At 39.9% G+C, this 12,698-nt stretch overlaps 1 protein-coding gene across 1 annotated transcript in view; it reads left to right on the top strand.

Annotated features, from left to right (window-relative positions):
• Positions 1-3,029: 3,029 nt before the first annotated feature.
• The window catches only part of MYH9 (myosin heavy chain 9), a gene marked incomplete at both ends in the record, with an annotated part of 52,816 nt that continues 43,147 nt past the window's right edge, over positions 3,030-12,698 (top strand). The window contains 2 exons of the mRNA XM_079534422.1: positions 3,030-3,362; positions 8,253-8,409. Coding sequence (XP_079390548.1) covers positions 3,030-3,362; positions 8,253-8,409 — 490 coding nt within the window. The remainder of the gene's footprint in view (positions 3,363-8,252; positions 8,410-12,698) is intronic.

The raw sequence follows: 12,698 nt of genomic DNA, 5'->3' as shown, positions 1-12,698 counted from the left end.
TGATAAACTTGGAAGATAAGTTTTGAAGACCACGAGACAGAACTTGCTGAATCTGATTCCTCTGTTGGTTCTGTTCTTGTGGACAAGGCAAGCTTAATGGTTGGTTTGTGGTGTTGCTAGTTTAGAGGCCCTGTGGGGTAGAAGTCAGCCATGAGAGGAGCGCTAATACCGTGTTACTGCAACACGATTCTCCAGTATCTTAGTTTTGGTACCTGAGGGTTCTTCTGTTCTGGGCTAGTTTGAGATGGTGAATGAGAGTATGGCTGTGTTCTGCTGCCATGCAGTAGTGTAATTCTCAAGTGTGTTTGAAGTCTGAGGTGTACGAGGTCTTTTAACCTTGCTATTTAGTAGTACTGCCATAAAACAAACACCCAAAACAAAAACAACCCAAAAAACCCAACCCTTACTGTTTGGTGAGATTTTTTAGAACAGCTGTGTTTGGCCATTTGTCTTGGATAGCTGTTCTTCTGAGCACTGAGAATGAAAGAAGGATAGATGCTTTGCAGTGATTCTTCAGGGGCTGAGGAATGTGATCTTGCAGTTCTTGAAACATTTTAGGACTTTTCCTGTGAGAGGATTTGACTAACCTCCCTGTAGCTATTTTCTTAGATCTTTTAGGATGTAGGACTGGCTGGGAGTACCTTTTGAAAGGTTTCTCGTGGTCTGATCTATATTTCTTATCCAAAAAGAACTATTCTTTATCCCAGAAGAAATCTCCAAGGTGTGCTGGTTGCGTGTATTTTAACAGTAAGGAGGTGAGGACTGTGTTTCAGTGTAATGCAGGACAGTTCACATGGCTGGTTACTAAGGATTCCTCAGGAAATGATGAAACCGAATTTAGCTGAAGCATGCTGCCTCTGTGTCCTGCCTGATTATAGCCAAAAAAGGCAACCAGTTAGATTTTTGGGAGTTGCAAATGCAGGAAACTGTGTAATGGAGGGTAGAGCACAGCTGCTGCCTTGCCAAACCTGATACAACTCTGAACACAATTGAATACTTATTTCCTTTATTTTACTACTTTTTTTTTGTTTTTCTTTTCCCCTCCTTTCTTCCTCTCCCTTCTTTTAACCCTTTGACCACAACCTGCAGGAGACACTGCAGTGTCATGGACTCTCAACATCTTTTGTTGAATTGTCAGACTTTGCTATTTCCCACTTGCTGTGTCAGGCAAGCTGTTGTAGTCTGGGTTTGCAGCTCTCTTGACAAATGAGTATTTCATGGTCAGCTCTTGATATCCACATCGTATGTCTGCATCACATCTTTTTGTTGCGTTCCCATCCAATTCTGGATTTTCAATAAAAGCACAAAAAGCCAAGGAGATGGAGTGGCTCTGGGAATTGTCACTGCGGTGATTGAGATGGAACTGTCAATGACACTGTGGGAAAGGAAAGATGAGGCAAAGCATGGGGGTGGGTGTTTGCCCTTTCCTGTAAGGCTGAAGACAGACTTCAAATGCAGGCTAAAGGGAAGAATTCTTTTGAGAATTTTTTTTTTCTGTTTGCTGAAGAATTTTTGACTCGTAATATACAACTATCCTAGTTTCTGGCACAAACTCACATAGCACATACAGTGATACGTTTGTTGAAAGGAATTTCCCCTCACGCTTACAAATGTCTGGTGGGGGCATTTTGTGCCCATCGTTATTGTAGCTGGTGTTTTTCTGGCTTTGTTACTGTGAGTGCTGGGATGCTCTTACACATTTCAATAGGTGAAGCTCAGCCCCTCCCTCAGTACCTTTTTGTTGGTGTTACCTATAATCAGACTTCACCTATTTGGTTTGTAGGTTGGTGAGCAAATATGCCTATGCTCTGTGACATAGTTATCCCTGTAGCCTTCCGTGACATAAATATTGTTATTTTAATTTCCTGTTCCTTCTGGTGGTAAAGAGCTCTAGTTGCTATCCAAGCATATATTAAGGATGCTGATATCTTTGTGAGGAAGGATCCAACAAATAATGTTTATGGGACCTTGTAAAGAGGCTGCTGTTACGTGGTTAATGAGCCTTGATGCATGAAGTTCTTTCTCATGATTGAAAGAATTCCTGAATGGCACCAATAAAACTATTGCCTTATTAACTGGAAAATCCCTGGCAGTTGTGCTCTGTTTTTAATGAAATGCTAAATTTAGGGTGCCGTTTTCTTAGCATGCTGCCTACATCTCCTCCTTGTAGCAGTGGCACTCTCTTCTACCCAAACACAGCTTTGTAACTGCTTTATAGGTGGATCTTTGGGAAGAATTTTTGACTGCGAAGTCTCCTGACAGCAGTATTTATTTTTTTTTTTTCTTTTTGAACTGTCTTGGAGCTGTTTTGCTGCTGAACATTGACTAGAAAAAAGATACCAAGTGGTGGGTTCGGTGTTACTACTGAGCTAATGGTCAAAAGGATATGTAGAGTCTGTGTTAATTCATGTCTTTAAATTATTCAGTGTCTTCTAGGAGTGAACTGTGTCTCTTGCATTGTCTAGACTGCAATATGGTGTTTCTAAGAAGTTGTGAATTTTGTTCTTGTTGTTCATAGCTAATCATGATAAGGAGATAGGAAGTAAAATTGTTGATTAAACTTCTTTGATATTTCTGAGCAAGTGTTTCTACTGAGTAGAGCACTAAGAGGCTAATCTTACCTGAACGTTACCAACCTAGTATCTGATGCTGTGAATGTTGGCACATCTTCTGAACTGTGTGATGCTTGCCACTTTAACATGCTTTCTCTCTTCTGCCAAATAATGGCTTCCAAATGCTTAACGGTCGTTGTTTTGTTCTGTGTTGTGTTGTTGTTGTTTTTTTTTTTTAAACTGCTTGCTAGTTTGTTTTTTCCCATCCTCTTGGCAGTCAAAACCTTGACCTTATTGGAAGTTTGACAACTTACCAGTGCTTACTAACATGAAACTGAAGGTGGGGGGAGGCATACTTTGACAATGAAGGGCTCAGAGTATTTAGTATGTGCCGGTCTGCAAGGAATTTGCAAGGCAACTTGAGGCTTTAAAAATTTCTTTTTTTTTCCCGTTGCAGGTCCCCAAATCTAAATCACAATGGCACAAAGAGACGCAGATAAGTACCTTTATGTGGACAAAAATATCATTAACAATCCCCTTACTCAGGCTGACTGGGCAGCCAAGAAGTTGGTATGGGTTCCCTCAGAGAAGAGTGGATTTGAAGCAGCCAGCCTAAAGGAAGAAATGGGAGATGAAGCCATCGTAGAATTGGCAGAGAATGGGAAGAAGGTGAAAGTAAATAAGGATGACATCCAGAAGATGAATCCTCCCAAATTCTCTAAGGTGGAAGATATGGCTGAGCTGACATGCCTGAATGAGGCTTCTGTGCTTCACAACTTGAAGGAAAGATACTACTCTGGACTGATCTACGTAAGTAATCTTCTCTTTTTTGTATTGTGGGAACTTATTGTAATCAATTTGCTTTTAAATGGTGTATGTTAACCTTTCATTGCCCACATATATAACTCTCATGTGAATCAGCTTCTTCCTTCTACTTAAAATTTTTTTGCTAAACTATGCCAATCCCTCTCTAGTTAATGTAGAAGCTTTCAAGGAATGCTGTGGTAAATCAGTCTTTCACATTTCAATGTCTTCATTTGCAGAATGCTTTGAATGCCATCTAACTTCTTAACAAGTGAGAGCAGTTAAAAAGTGGTAAACAGGAAGTCTGAACTGAATTAAATAATAAAAACATGATCTTAATATACCTAACATCTGAGTTGCTTTTTCTCATGTCTGGAGCTGCACTGGGGAAAAAAATACCAGTGCCAAGCTGTTTTATTTTTGTTTGTTGTTTTTTGTTTTTTTTTTTTTTTTTTTTTTTAAACACAAATTCTGTATCTCAAAGTGTGCTATTAGGAAAGGCACATGTATACATGTGTGAGTTTACAGGTGGGATAATACTTCCTTCTCATCCCAGAATGGGATTATTATTATTATGGGAAAGACAAAGATACCATGCATGGGACCAATGACCATAACCTTCTAAAGCAAGCAAGGACTGCTTCACTGCATACCATAAGTAGTAAATAAGGAAAAGCAGGGAAGGAGAATTTGGAACTTTGACTAGTTCTACAGGTCCCCTCTGTCTTAACTCCTGTGTAGCCAACAGAAATCTGTCCTTATAGGCTCTACTGTTTTAATACTCTGTCAACGTAGGGTGAATAAACTGAACAGTAATGTAAAATTTGGATGCAGTGACTGCTTAAAACATGAAGCAGTGTTTCTTGGTTTGTTTGTTCTCCAAATGCCTTCTACTTACAGAATCAAAATGAGTCTGCCAGAGAGAAAATGCTTCACAGATGTAGAAATTCCGGGTGTTCAGTATCTTAAGACATTATGAAGTGTTTTTCACCATAGATTAGAAGATCTGCTAGGATGCATTAAAGAATGAATTTGATGGGTAAACATGTATGTTAACCCAATCCTAGATAATACAGCGTGTCTAGATACTTTTTCTCCTTTTGAGCTTCTAAACCCCTGAATCTTCCTCTTTCTTCATCTGGAGACAGCAACATAAATAAAAACTGTTAACTTTCTGTGTGTTTTTGGCTTTGGTGTTGTTTGTTTTTCTTTTGTGTTTTTTTTGGGGGGGGGGGGGGGGGATGCTTATTACTTCACCTTACGGAAAGAGATTTAGTCTTTTTTTCTAGTCATCTTATGAGGCAAGCTGTAGACAATCTCTTCTGTCCTAACAGAGCCTGGTTATCTCCAAGCTGCCACATAGCAGGAGTTCCCTCTAGCTATCTATCTTGGTTAGAAACCTCTACAAGCAGTTGTGTTCTAAATTAAGAAACACGAAGACAAACTAAAAGTTGTAACTAATGTTGTGACCACAGCTCTTCTAGTGCAGTGTGAGGGCATACAGACAACTGCTGCATAAATTATCAGCAAACGCTGGAAGGGTGCAAAACTCATATAAACTTAGTCACCTTCTGCTCTCAAGATTTTGAGACCTAAGAGGTTGATGCTGTTAGTTATTCCATGCAGCTGAACAGCTCTTCTGACTATTGGTCAAAACCTCTTATCGGAGGGAAGAATGTTGGCCTTGTGTTGAAATAGGATATGCAAGATCGTGTGTGTAACGTTTTTAGAACAGGATATGTTGGTAGGTTATGTAATAAGTTGTTGAAAATAATTCACCGGTGTTGTGAAGTCTGCTGTGTGCTGTGCAATGGGCTATTTCATTTATCTTGCAAGACATCCTCTGAAATTTCAGACATCATCTGTGGCTATGATAAACTGAGTTCCTTTAGTGAGGTAGAAAGCAGTGTTAAAAACAAAAAATCCACGCCCTTCACACATGTAAACTTAGAGTAGTAATGCTCTATTACGGAGCCTTGGACTTGCCAAAATGGTGTTTCTGTGCACTTGTGAAATGGACTGATCTTACCTGTCAGCAGTTCTCTGCAAGTCAGAAGATTAACGTGAACGCTTAAGATACTTTCACTGAAGCGGCTGTTGCTTGATCGTTAATCCTCTTGGAGGAGTACGTGCAGTGCACTGAGGTCACTCCGAAAGTAATGCCTGCTGTTTATTTCCATGGAAGCTACAGCAGCTACAAGGAGCGTAGCACTATTTGATAGAGCACGTTCTCAGCTACAAAACGCTATTTGTCAACATAGTTACTGGTCATAGGAAGGAAGTAATGGAGTTTTCTTGCAAGTCTGCTTCATCAGTCTGAGGAAGTTATGCCTTCCTTTTTCTAAACTGTTGCTCTCCTCCAGCAGAATGCTTCAGTCCAACTTCAGACCCTTGCGTTATTTTTATTTGAAAAGGGACTGGTCGTCTTTGTGGGCAAACATGACCATAAAAAGTCATGCAAATACAGACAAGAAGACTTCAAATTCCTTTTCTCACGTTGCCACTTCTTTCTAGTACTCCCCTGTGGCGTGAACTGTAGTGTTTAAAGAGAATCTGTAATTTCATCAGTGCTAGAAGTTCCCATGCTAATACACAAAGTGTAATGAGTGTGCAATGAATGGGGCACTCTGGAGTAGACTGCTTTTTACCTCTTGTTCTTGTCCTGTCTTCCACTACTGTAATCAAAGATCAGGAAAGTATTACACAGACTTTTAGTTGCTGTTTTGTGCTATGCAAGCACAGTCTCTTGTGGTGAAGAACTGAAGCTGAGGTTAAAGGAACTAGCAGTGCTAAGTTAGCTCCTATAGCTTACTTATAGTTCCTTTCCAGCACTATCTCATAGCTGACCAGAATCTCACTGACATTTAGCTTCCTGAAGTCGTGTGGTAAAGGGTTTTATTCAGTTTTCAGTTCCCACTTTAGAAAGAGAATCTTTTCTGTATGCTATTGAGATGTTCCTCAAATATTTGTGTGCGTGTGCAAATACACACAAACTTAAAAAAAATAAAAATAAAAAAATAAAAAAAAATCCTAAAATGCCTATGTGAAGTATGCTTTCTGGGAGACATAGGGTGAAAGTGAGTCAGCTGTGTGTGAAGAGAAGGTTAATTACCAAAGATTTAAACAAGTGCATAGAAAATTTGGATGTAAAACTGTAAACTGTGTAGTAGATGCTATTTTCATCCTTCTGTAGTCTAATTCTTACCTTTATCTAGCTAAGAGGCTAAATCTGATTAAGTACTTTCTGCACTTATTGTAGAGAACTCTTTACCATGTCCAAGCTCTCTTTGTTGAGAAAGCAATAGAAGAGATATTAGCAATAGAAGGTGCTAAATGTACTCTTCCGGTAGCACTGCAGGTATCTGTAGAAAGCTACTTATATCCAGATTTTTTGAATAGCTGCCTCTAAAATTGACAGGGAACTCTAAACCTCAGCACCAAGGCATGGAACGTTATTCTTAGAACATCTAGGAAATACGGAAGGTCCTCTCTTACTGTCTTTGCAATTAAAACGCTTGTTAGATTTGCTTTTAGATATTTAGATTTTAAAGATATTTTGGGGGAAAAGATGATACTTTCACTAGAACTATTTTGACAGTTGTGTTAGAACTCAGTGGAAACCATTTGATAAGTTGAAGTTTGCTGTCAGATCAGTAAATTTTGCTATGGAGTCCATTAGAAGTTAACTTTGGCAAACGTTGCTGACTCTTTAAGAATGGAATACTGTTGAATTGTTCTCTACACTCACTAGTTTGGAACTATGCTACGTTAATGGCAGTGCAGTTCCGATTCTAGATCTTGTTACATTCATTACATGTAAATTACAAAAGTCTTTGGGTTGGCAGGGTCTTTAGGAGGCCATCTGGTCTAACTTCCCATTAAGAGGAGTGTCAGCGCTGAATTCAGCCTAGTCCAGTGATCTTGAAAATCTCTAAGGAGTATGCTGGTCTTGTTTTTCTTTTAGTAACTACTTTGTCTTGAATCCCTATATTAGAATCATATTTTGACAAAGTGCAGGATGGAGGGGCAACTTTTCATCGAATAGACCTATATAAAGTCCTGTCAAGTTGCACTTGTCTAGTCTTTCTCATCTCTAGAGAAGTGTCTAGCCTATTTTCTGCATACTGAGCATAAGTGAGCAGGAGATAATAGAAAATAAACAAGCCTGACTCCTATCCAAGGAATATATTAAGGCCTTACAAAGTGATTTGATGTCACCAGTAACACTCATCTATCAGTAAGACTCCAAGAATGCGTTATGTGTCCTTTCCTCTATTTAGTAGCTGTCATTTAGCATGAAAACTGTTGTGTGGAGAAGAATATCTTCTGGAGTGTTGTGCTAGGGTGCCATCTGTGAAAGAGAATATATATCTTCGTATTGTGTTTGAAGTAATATCTTGCTGTCTCTCTGCAACATCTGTGCCATTTCTAGACACAAGTAAGCTGATTTGCTCTCATGTGAAGTTTTATTATGTTGTAGTTGATTGTTTAATGCATAAAATTGTCTAGTAGATAGACAAACATGATGTAAAATGTTTTTTTTTCTGGAAGCTGAGGACTTATTTTATATAATAGACAAATATCAGGATTTTGGAAGGAGACAAAGCCACTCTTCAGAGACTGTTAATTAGCTAGGGAGTAGGCCACTTTGATTATCGGCGTGACTAACGTGTCAGTTGATGCTATTTGCATACTTTGAAAGGTTGAGTACCATCCAAGTTGATCTAACTTAAGGCGTTGCTGATATTCTAATATTGCGTAGTGGGAGGCATCCCACTTAGCATCATTGGAAGAAGCACCTGAAAAATGACTGATCTGTTTTCAAATAATATGCTGTTTAAAGGCACGAATATACAAAATTTTAACTCTTTATTTGCTGGGGCATTTTCTTTCCAGACCTACTCAGGCTTGTTCTGTGTGGTAATCAATCCTTACAAGAACCTGCCAATATACTCAGAAGAAATAGTGGAGATGTACAAAGGCAAAAAGAGGCACGAGATGCCCCCTCACATCTATGCCATCACAGACACAGCCTACCGGAGTATGATGCAAGGTGAGTGCTTACTGAGGTAATGATTCATTTGTTGAAATCACAAATCAAGATTGCAGTTGAAACATTGTAGAAGAACAGCTCGCTGCTATCAAAAAGCATTGCTGCACTGTTGCTTACAGACACGGCACCTGCTTGGTACTAGTTCTTGTGCTCAGGTGAATAGCTATCTCCTGCTCCGGTGTAATAAAGAATATTTCAGAAGGGTCTGACAAGTGCATGATTACATAAATGACTGATTGGTTTCAGTACAGTGGAGCTCAGAGAAGCATGCAAATAGGACTGAAGTAGGTAGATTTTCCCTCTGTGATTGTATGGGGCCATTACTACAGATAGTCAGACAGCAATTCAACAAAACTGTTAAAATCCAGTCATGCAGTCTGGTTGGGTGAAGCTAGCTTAGTATAACCTGAAGTGTGATGATTGGTGGTAGTTTTACTGATGATTGGTGGTAGTTTTACTGATGATTGGTGGTAGTTTTACTGATGATTGGTGGTAGTTTTACTGATGATTAGTGGTAGTTTTACTGATGATTAGTTGTTTCGTTACATTCTTGCTCTGTTAAAAATTTATATCAGACAATATTAAATGCATTTGTTGGCTTTTTATGGATAAAAGCAAGCAAGCAGGTTGACGTGTTTCCCTAATACCTCCCTTTGTATACCAGTGAGAAGAAGAACCATATATATATTATCTCCTTGATTGTCACTTGAGAATTTAAATTTAATTTAATGAGTTCTGCAGGCCCTGTATATATCTCTCCTTCTCTGAGGAGGTCTTTCACAGGGTCGGTGCTTATGTTTGGGATGCTTGGAGAGTGTTCAAACATGGAAGTACTCTATGCTTTTCTTCCTGTTTATACTTAGGTTATGCGAAGAGGCATGCTTTGCATGCTTAAAGGACGGTTTGATTTGGCTGGTTTGTATAAATTTCACTTTTCTGATGGATAGCAATGATGATTAAGGTGTTGGTCTCTCAGAGTCTCATCATCAGTTTTACTTTTTGAACAAATGCCAGTTATAATAAAAACATGCTTTGAAATTCTAATTAGACCCAATTTTAAACACTTGCACTTTTTCCCTGCCCTCGCTGTTATTTGTACTTGCAAGCATGGGAAGAATATAGCAATGTGGTTGCCCAGAGTGGAAAGAGAGCAAGGAAAACTTCTTCTGCTTGCCAGAGTTAATGATTTTAAATAATCTTTCCTTGTGGAGAATGTCGAGGAAGTTTGCTGAGGTACGGTGCCATGTGGAGCAGAGAGAGAGCTAGCATGATGGATAAATTAAGCTGTATTGGTAAAAGCCTTGAGAGCAAAGGGGAGAGCCATGCAGCAGTGGACTAGTAGCAGAGTACTGATGGTAATTCATTGAAGATGTGATAGGTCTGAAGAAAATACATCCATAGTACTTAAACATTACTCTGCAGATGGGAAAAAACAAACCCTGGGTCTACATAGGGCCTTACTTTCTTTGAACAAAGACTGGATTTGCCATGAATCACAAAGATAAATGCACCTCCTATACAATATATGGCAGCATGTCTGTGAAGCTCTTATCACTGTTTCATTTCCTTTATTACTTCCTTCTTTCTCTTGCTCACTCCTTGTCAGCTGAAGTACCAATGTATATTTTCCTTAAATGAGCTATTGACTAAATCCTCCCAAAGTTACTGTTCCCTAAAACGAAATCTTTTCTACATAGCATCAGGAACAGACTCTTTGCTGTAAGGAGACATTGCTGTAAGGAGACTGAAGATGTCTTTCTCCTTCCATTGTCAACAGTTAAACCGTGTAGAATTGCATGTGCATGCAGCTTGTTCTTTTTCACTGCCAGGTACACTAGTGTGTGGCAATGGATGTTCAGACAGCTGCAGGAAGGGACAGATGAACTTTGCTTGTTTGAAAGTGCTTCAGAGATAGTGATTGATCTACATGGATATTTTCTTTCATTTTGAAAAGGGAAGTGTTTCCATTGGATCACTGCTTGAGTGAAGTCTAAAACTCAGAAATCTCAGACTTAAATTGTGTTGGTGCACAAAGCTGAAGAGTGGAAGCCCTGCTGCTGTTTTTCCTAGCAGCAAAAGTTGCAATGACCTCTTCTGAAGTGTTTGCCTTTTCCAGAATCATAGAATCACAGAACGGTTTGAGTTGTAAGGTACCCTTAAGATCACCTAGTTCCAACCCCCTGCTATAGCCAGAGACACCTTTCTCTACACCAGGTTGCTCAAAGCCCCATCCAGCCTGGCCCTGAATGCTTCCAAGGAGGGGGCATCCACAACCTCGCTGAGCAACCTGTTCCTAATGTCTCACCACTCTCACAGTAAAGAATTTCTTACTAATATCTAGTCTAAATCTGCCCTCTTCCAGCTTAAAGACATTCACCATCATCCTGTCACTACACGTCCTTATAAAAAGTCCCTCCCCAGCTTTCCTGTAGGCCCCCTTCAGGTCCTGGGAGGCTGGTACAAGTTCCCCTCAGAGCCTTCTCTTCTCCAGGCCAAAGAGCCCCAGCTCTCTCAGCCTGTCCTCATAAGGGAGGTGCTCCAGCCCTCTGATCATCTTCATGGCCCTCCTCTGGACCTGCTCCAACAACTCCATGTCCTTCTTGTATTGGGGGTTCCAGAACTGGGCACAGTACTTCAGTGCGGTCTCATGAGAGCAGAGTTAGAGTTAGAGGGGCAGAATCATCTCTCTCAAGCTGCTGGTCATGCTTTTCTTGCTTTTCTTGATGCAACTCAGGACATGGTTGGCCTTCTTGGCTGCAAGCACACATTCATGGCTCAATCAACTCCTCCACATTTTTCTCCTCAGTACTGCTCTCAAGCCATTCTCTGCCCATCCTGAATCTGTGCTTGGGATTGCTTTGACCCAGGTGCAGGACCTTGCACTTGGCCAAGAGGAGCCAGAACTATTCTAGCTATGTGGCATTCTCAGTGATTTTGACAATCTAGAGGCTTGTCCCAGCTCTTCTCTGCACGTCATGTGTGTCTGTTTGCTAGCAAAAAATGCCCAGAGATTGTTGTAGGGTTACTTGCTGCTTTATACACTGCTGCTAGCAGTGGCATTCCAGTGTATGCTACTGGGAGCAAAGGTGAGTAGGCTGTTGTAATGTCTCTGGTCCTGGCTAGCCTCTAGGGCAATGGAAAGCAACATTCCTATTCCACTTTCTTAGTGCTGCTTAGCAGTGGGGGAGGCTTGATGCAGCAGCCAGTGGTATGGCAGGAATCTGTTCAGAGAACAGAAGATAAAAGGGTACAGTGCTCCACATGAGCTAGAGGCATTTAGGATTAGTCTGCCTTCCCTCCTATGCTTTCTGAGCCCCAAAGGCAAGGATTCCTTCAGGGTCTGAAGAAGGATAGCAAGCTGGTGACTGACTTATGCCAGCATGAGGTATAGTTGTCTCTTAAGCTGACAGAGTGGAAAAGTCTTGCATGTTAATTGATTTGGACTTTCTTTTTTTCTGGTTTTCAGTCAATTTATGGTATTCTGATAAGCAGGCCTCCTAAAGGGAGGTCCTTTAGGAAAGGGATAGGGAAGGGAGAGGAAGATGAGAATTTTAATCCAACTTCTGCTAATTCAGAAACTATTTAAGCCTTTTCAGGCATCTACGCCAATGCACTAAGTTTGGTCCTCTTTTTGTGTCTTCCATGGTTAGTTCATTTAGAAAAGTGTCGTGGTGGCCATTTGTATATCCCAAGGGGTTAAATTGTGGGTAGTTGTTTTTTGTTTGTTTTGTTTTTTGGTTAAACTTCACCAAAAGCATTTCCTTGAAGCTATAATATAATGGAGAACATGTTTTAAGTATTTTTTTTCCCCTCCTTTTTCCCAACAAAGGACATTAAGACTCAGAAGTGAGATAAACCCACAATTTTGCTGCATGGTGCTTGGAGATACTTCTTAAGTTTCAAGAGAAGAACTCTGAGAAAATTATAACATTTTTATTTTCTAAGAAAACAACCGTTTGTCTTAATGTTTCTGTTTCCTGGGTAACCTGAATGCCAGAAGCCTCAGGTTTGACTGCTTTCAGAAGAATTATTTTTCTGGCACTGATGATGGAAGCAGAGTGCCTACAAGTGGAATGGTGTCTTAAGCAGACAAATCATTATTGCAAAGCAGCAGATGTACATTGAAAAGATAAATTCTCTACCTCAATTCATGTTCTCCAGAGGATTTATTAAGGAAAAAAAAAAAAAAAACTTTTAAAGCTATTAAATGACACCTGTTTGTCTACTCAGAACACATAGAAGAAATTTCCTGTGTCAAATACTGAAGCTAGCAATAAGCTATGAGTCTT

This window comes from Tetrao urogallus (genome assembly GCF_951394365.1).
Source record: "Tetrao urogallus genome assembly, chromosome: 1".
NCBI classification, from domain to species: domain Eukaryota; kingdom Metazoa; phylum Chordata; class Aves; order Galliformes; family Phasianidae; genus Tetrao; species Tetrao urogallus.
The sequence above is the reverse complement of the archived record's forward strand: the minus strand, read 5'-3'. Positions and strand labels throughout refer to the sequence as shown.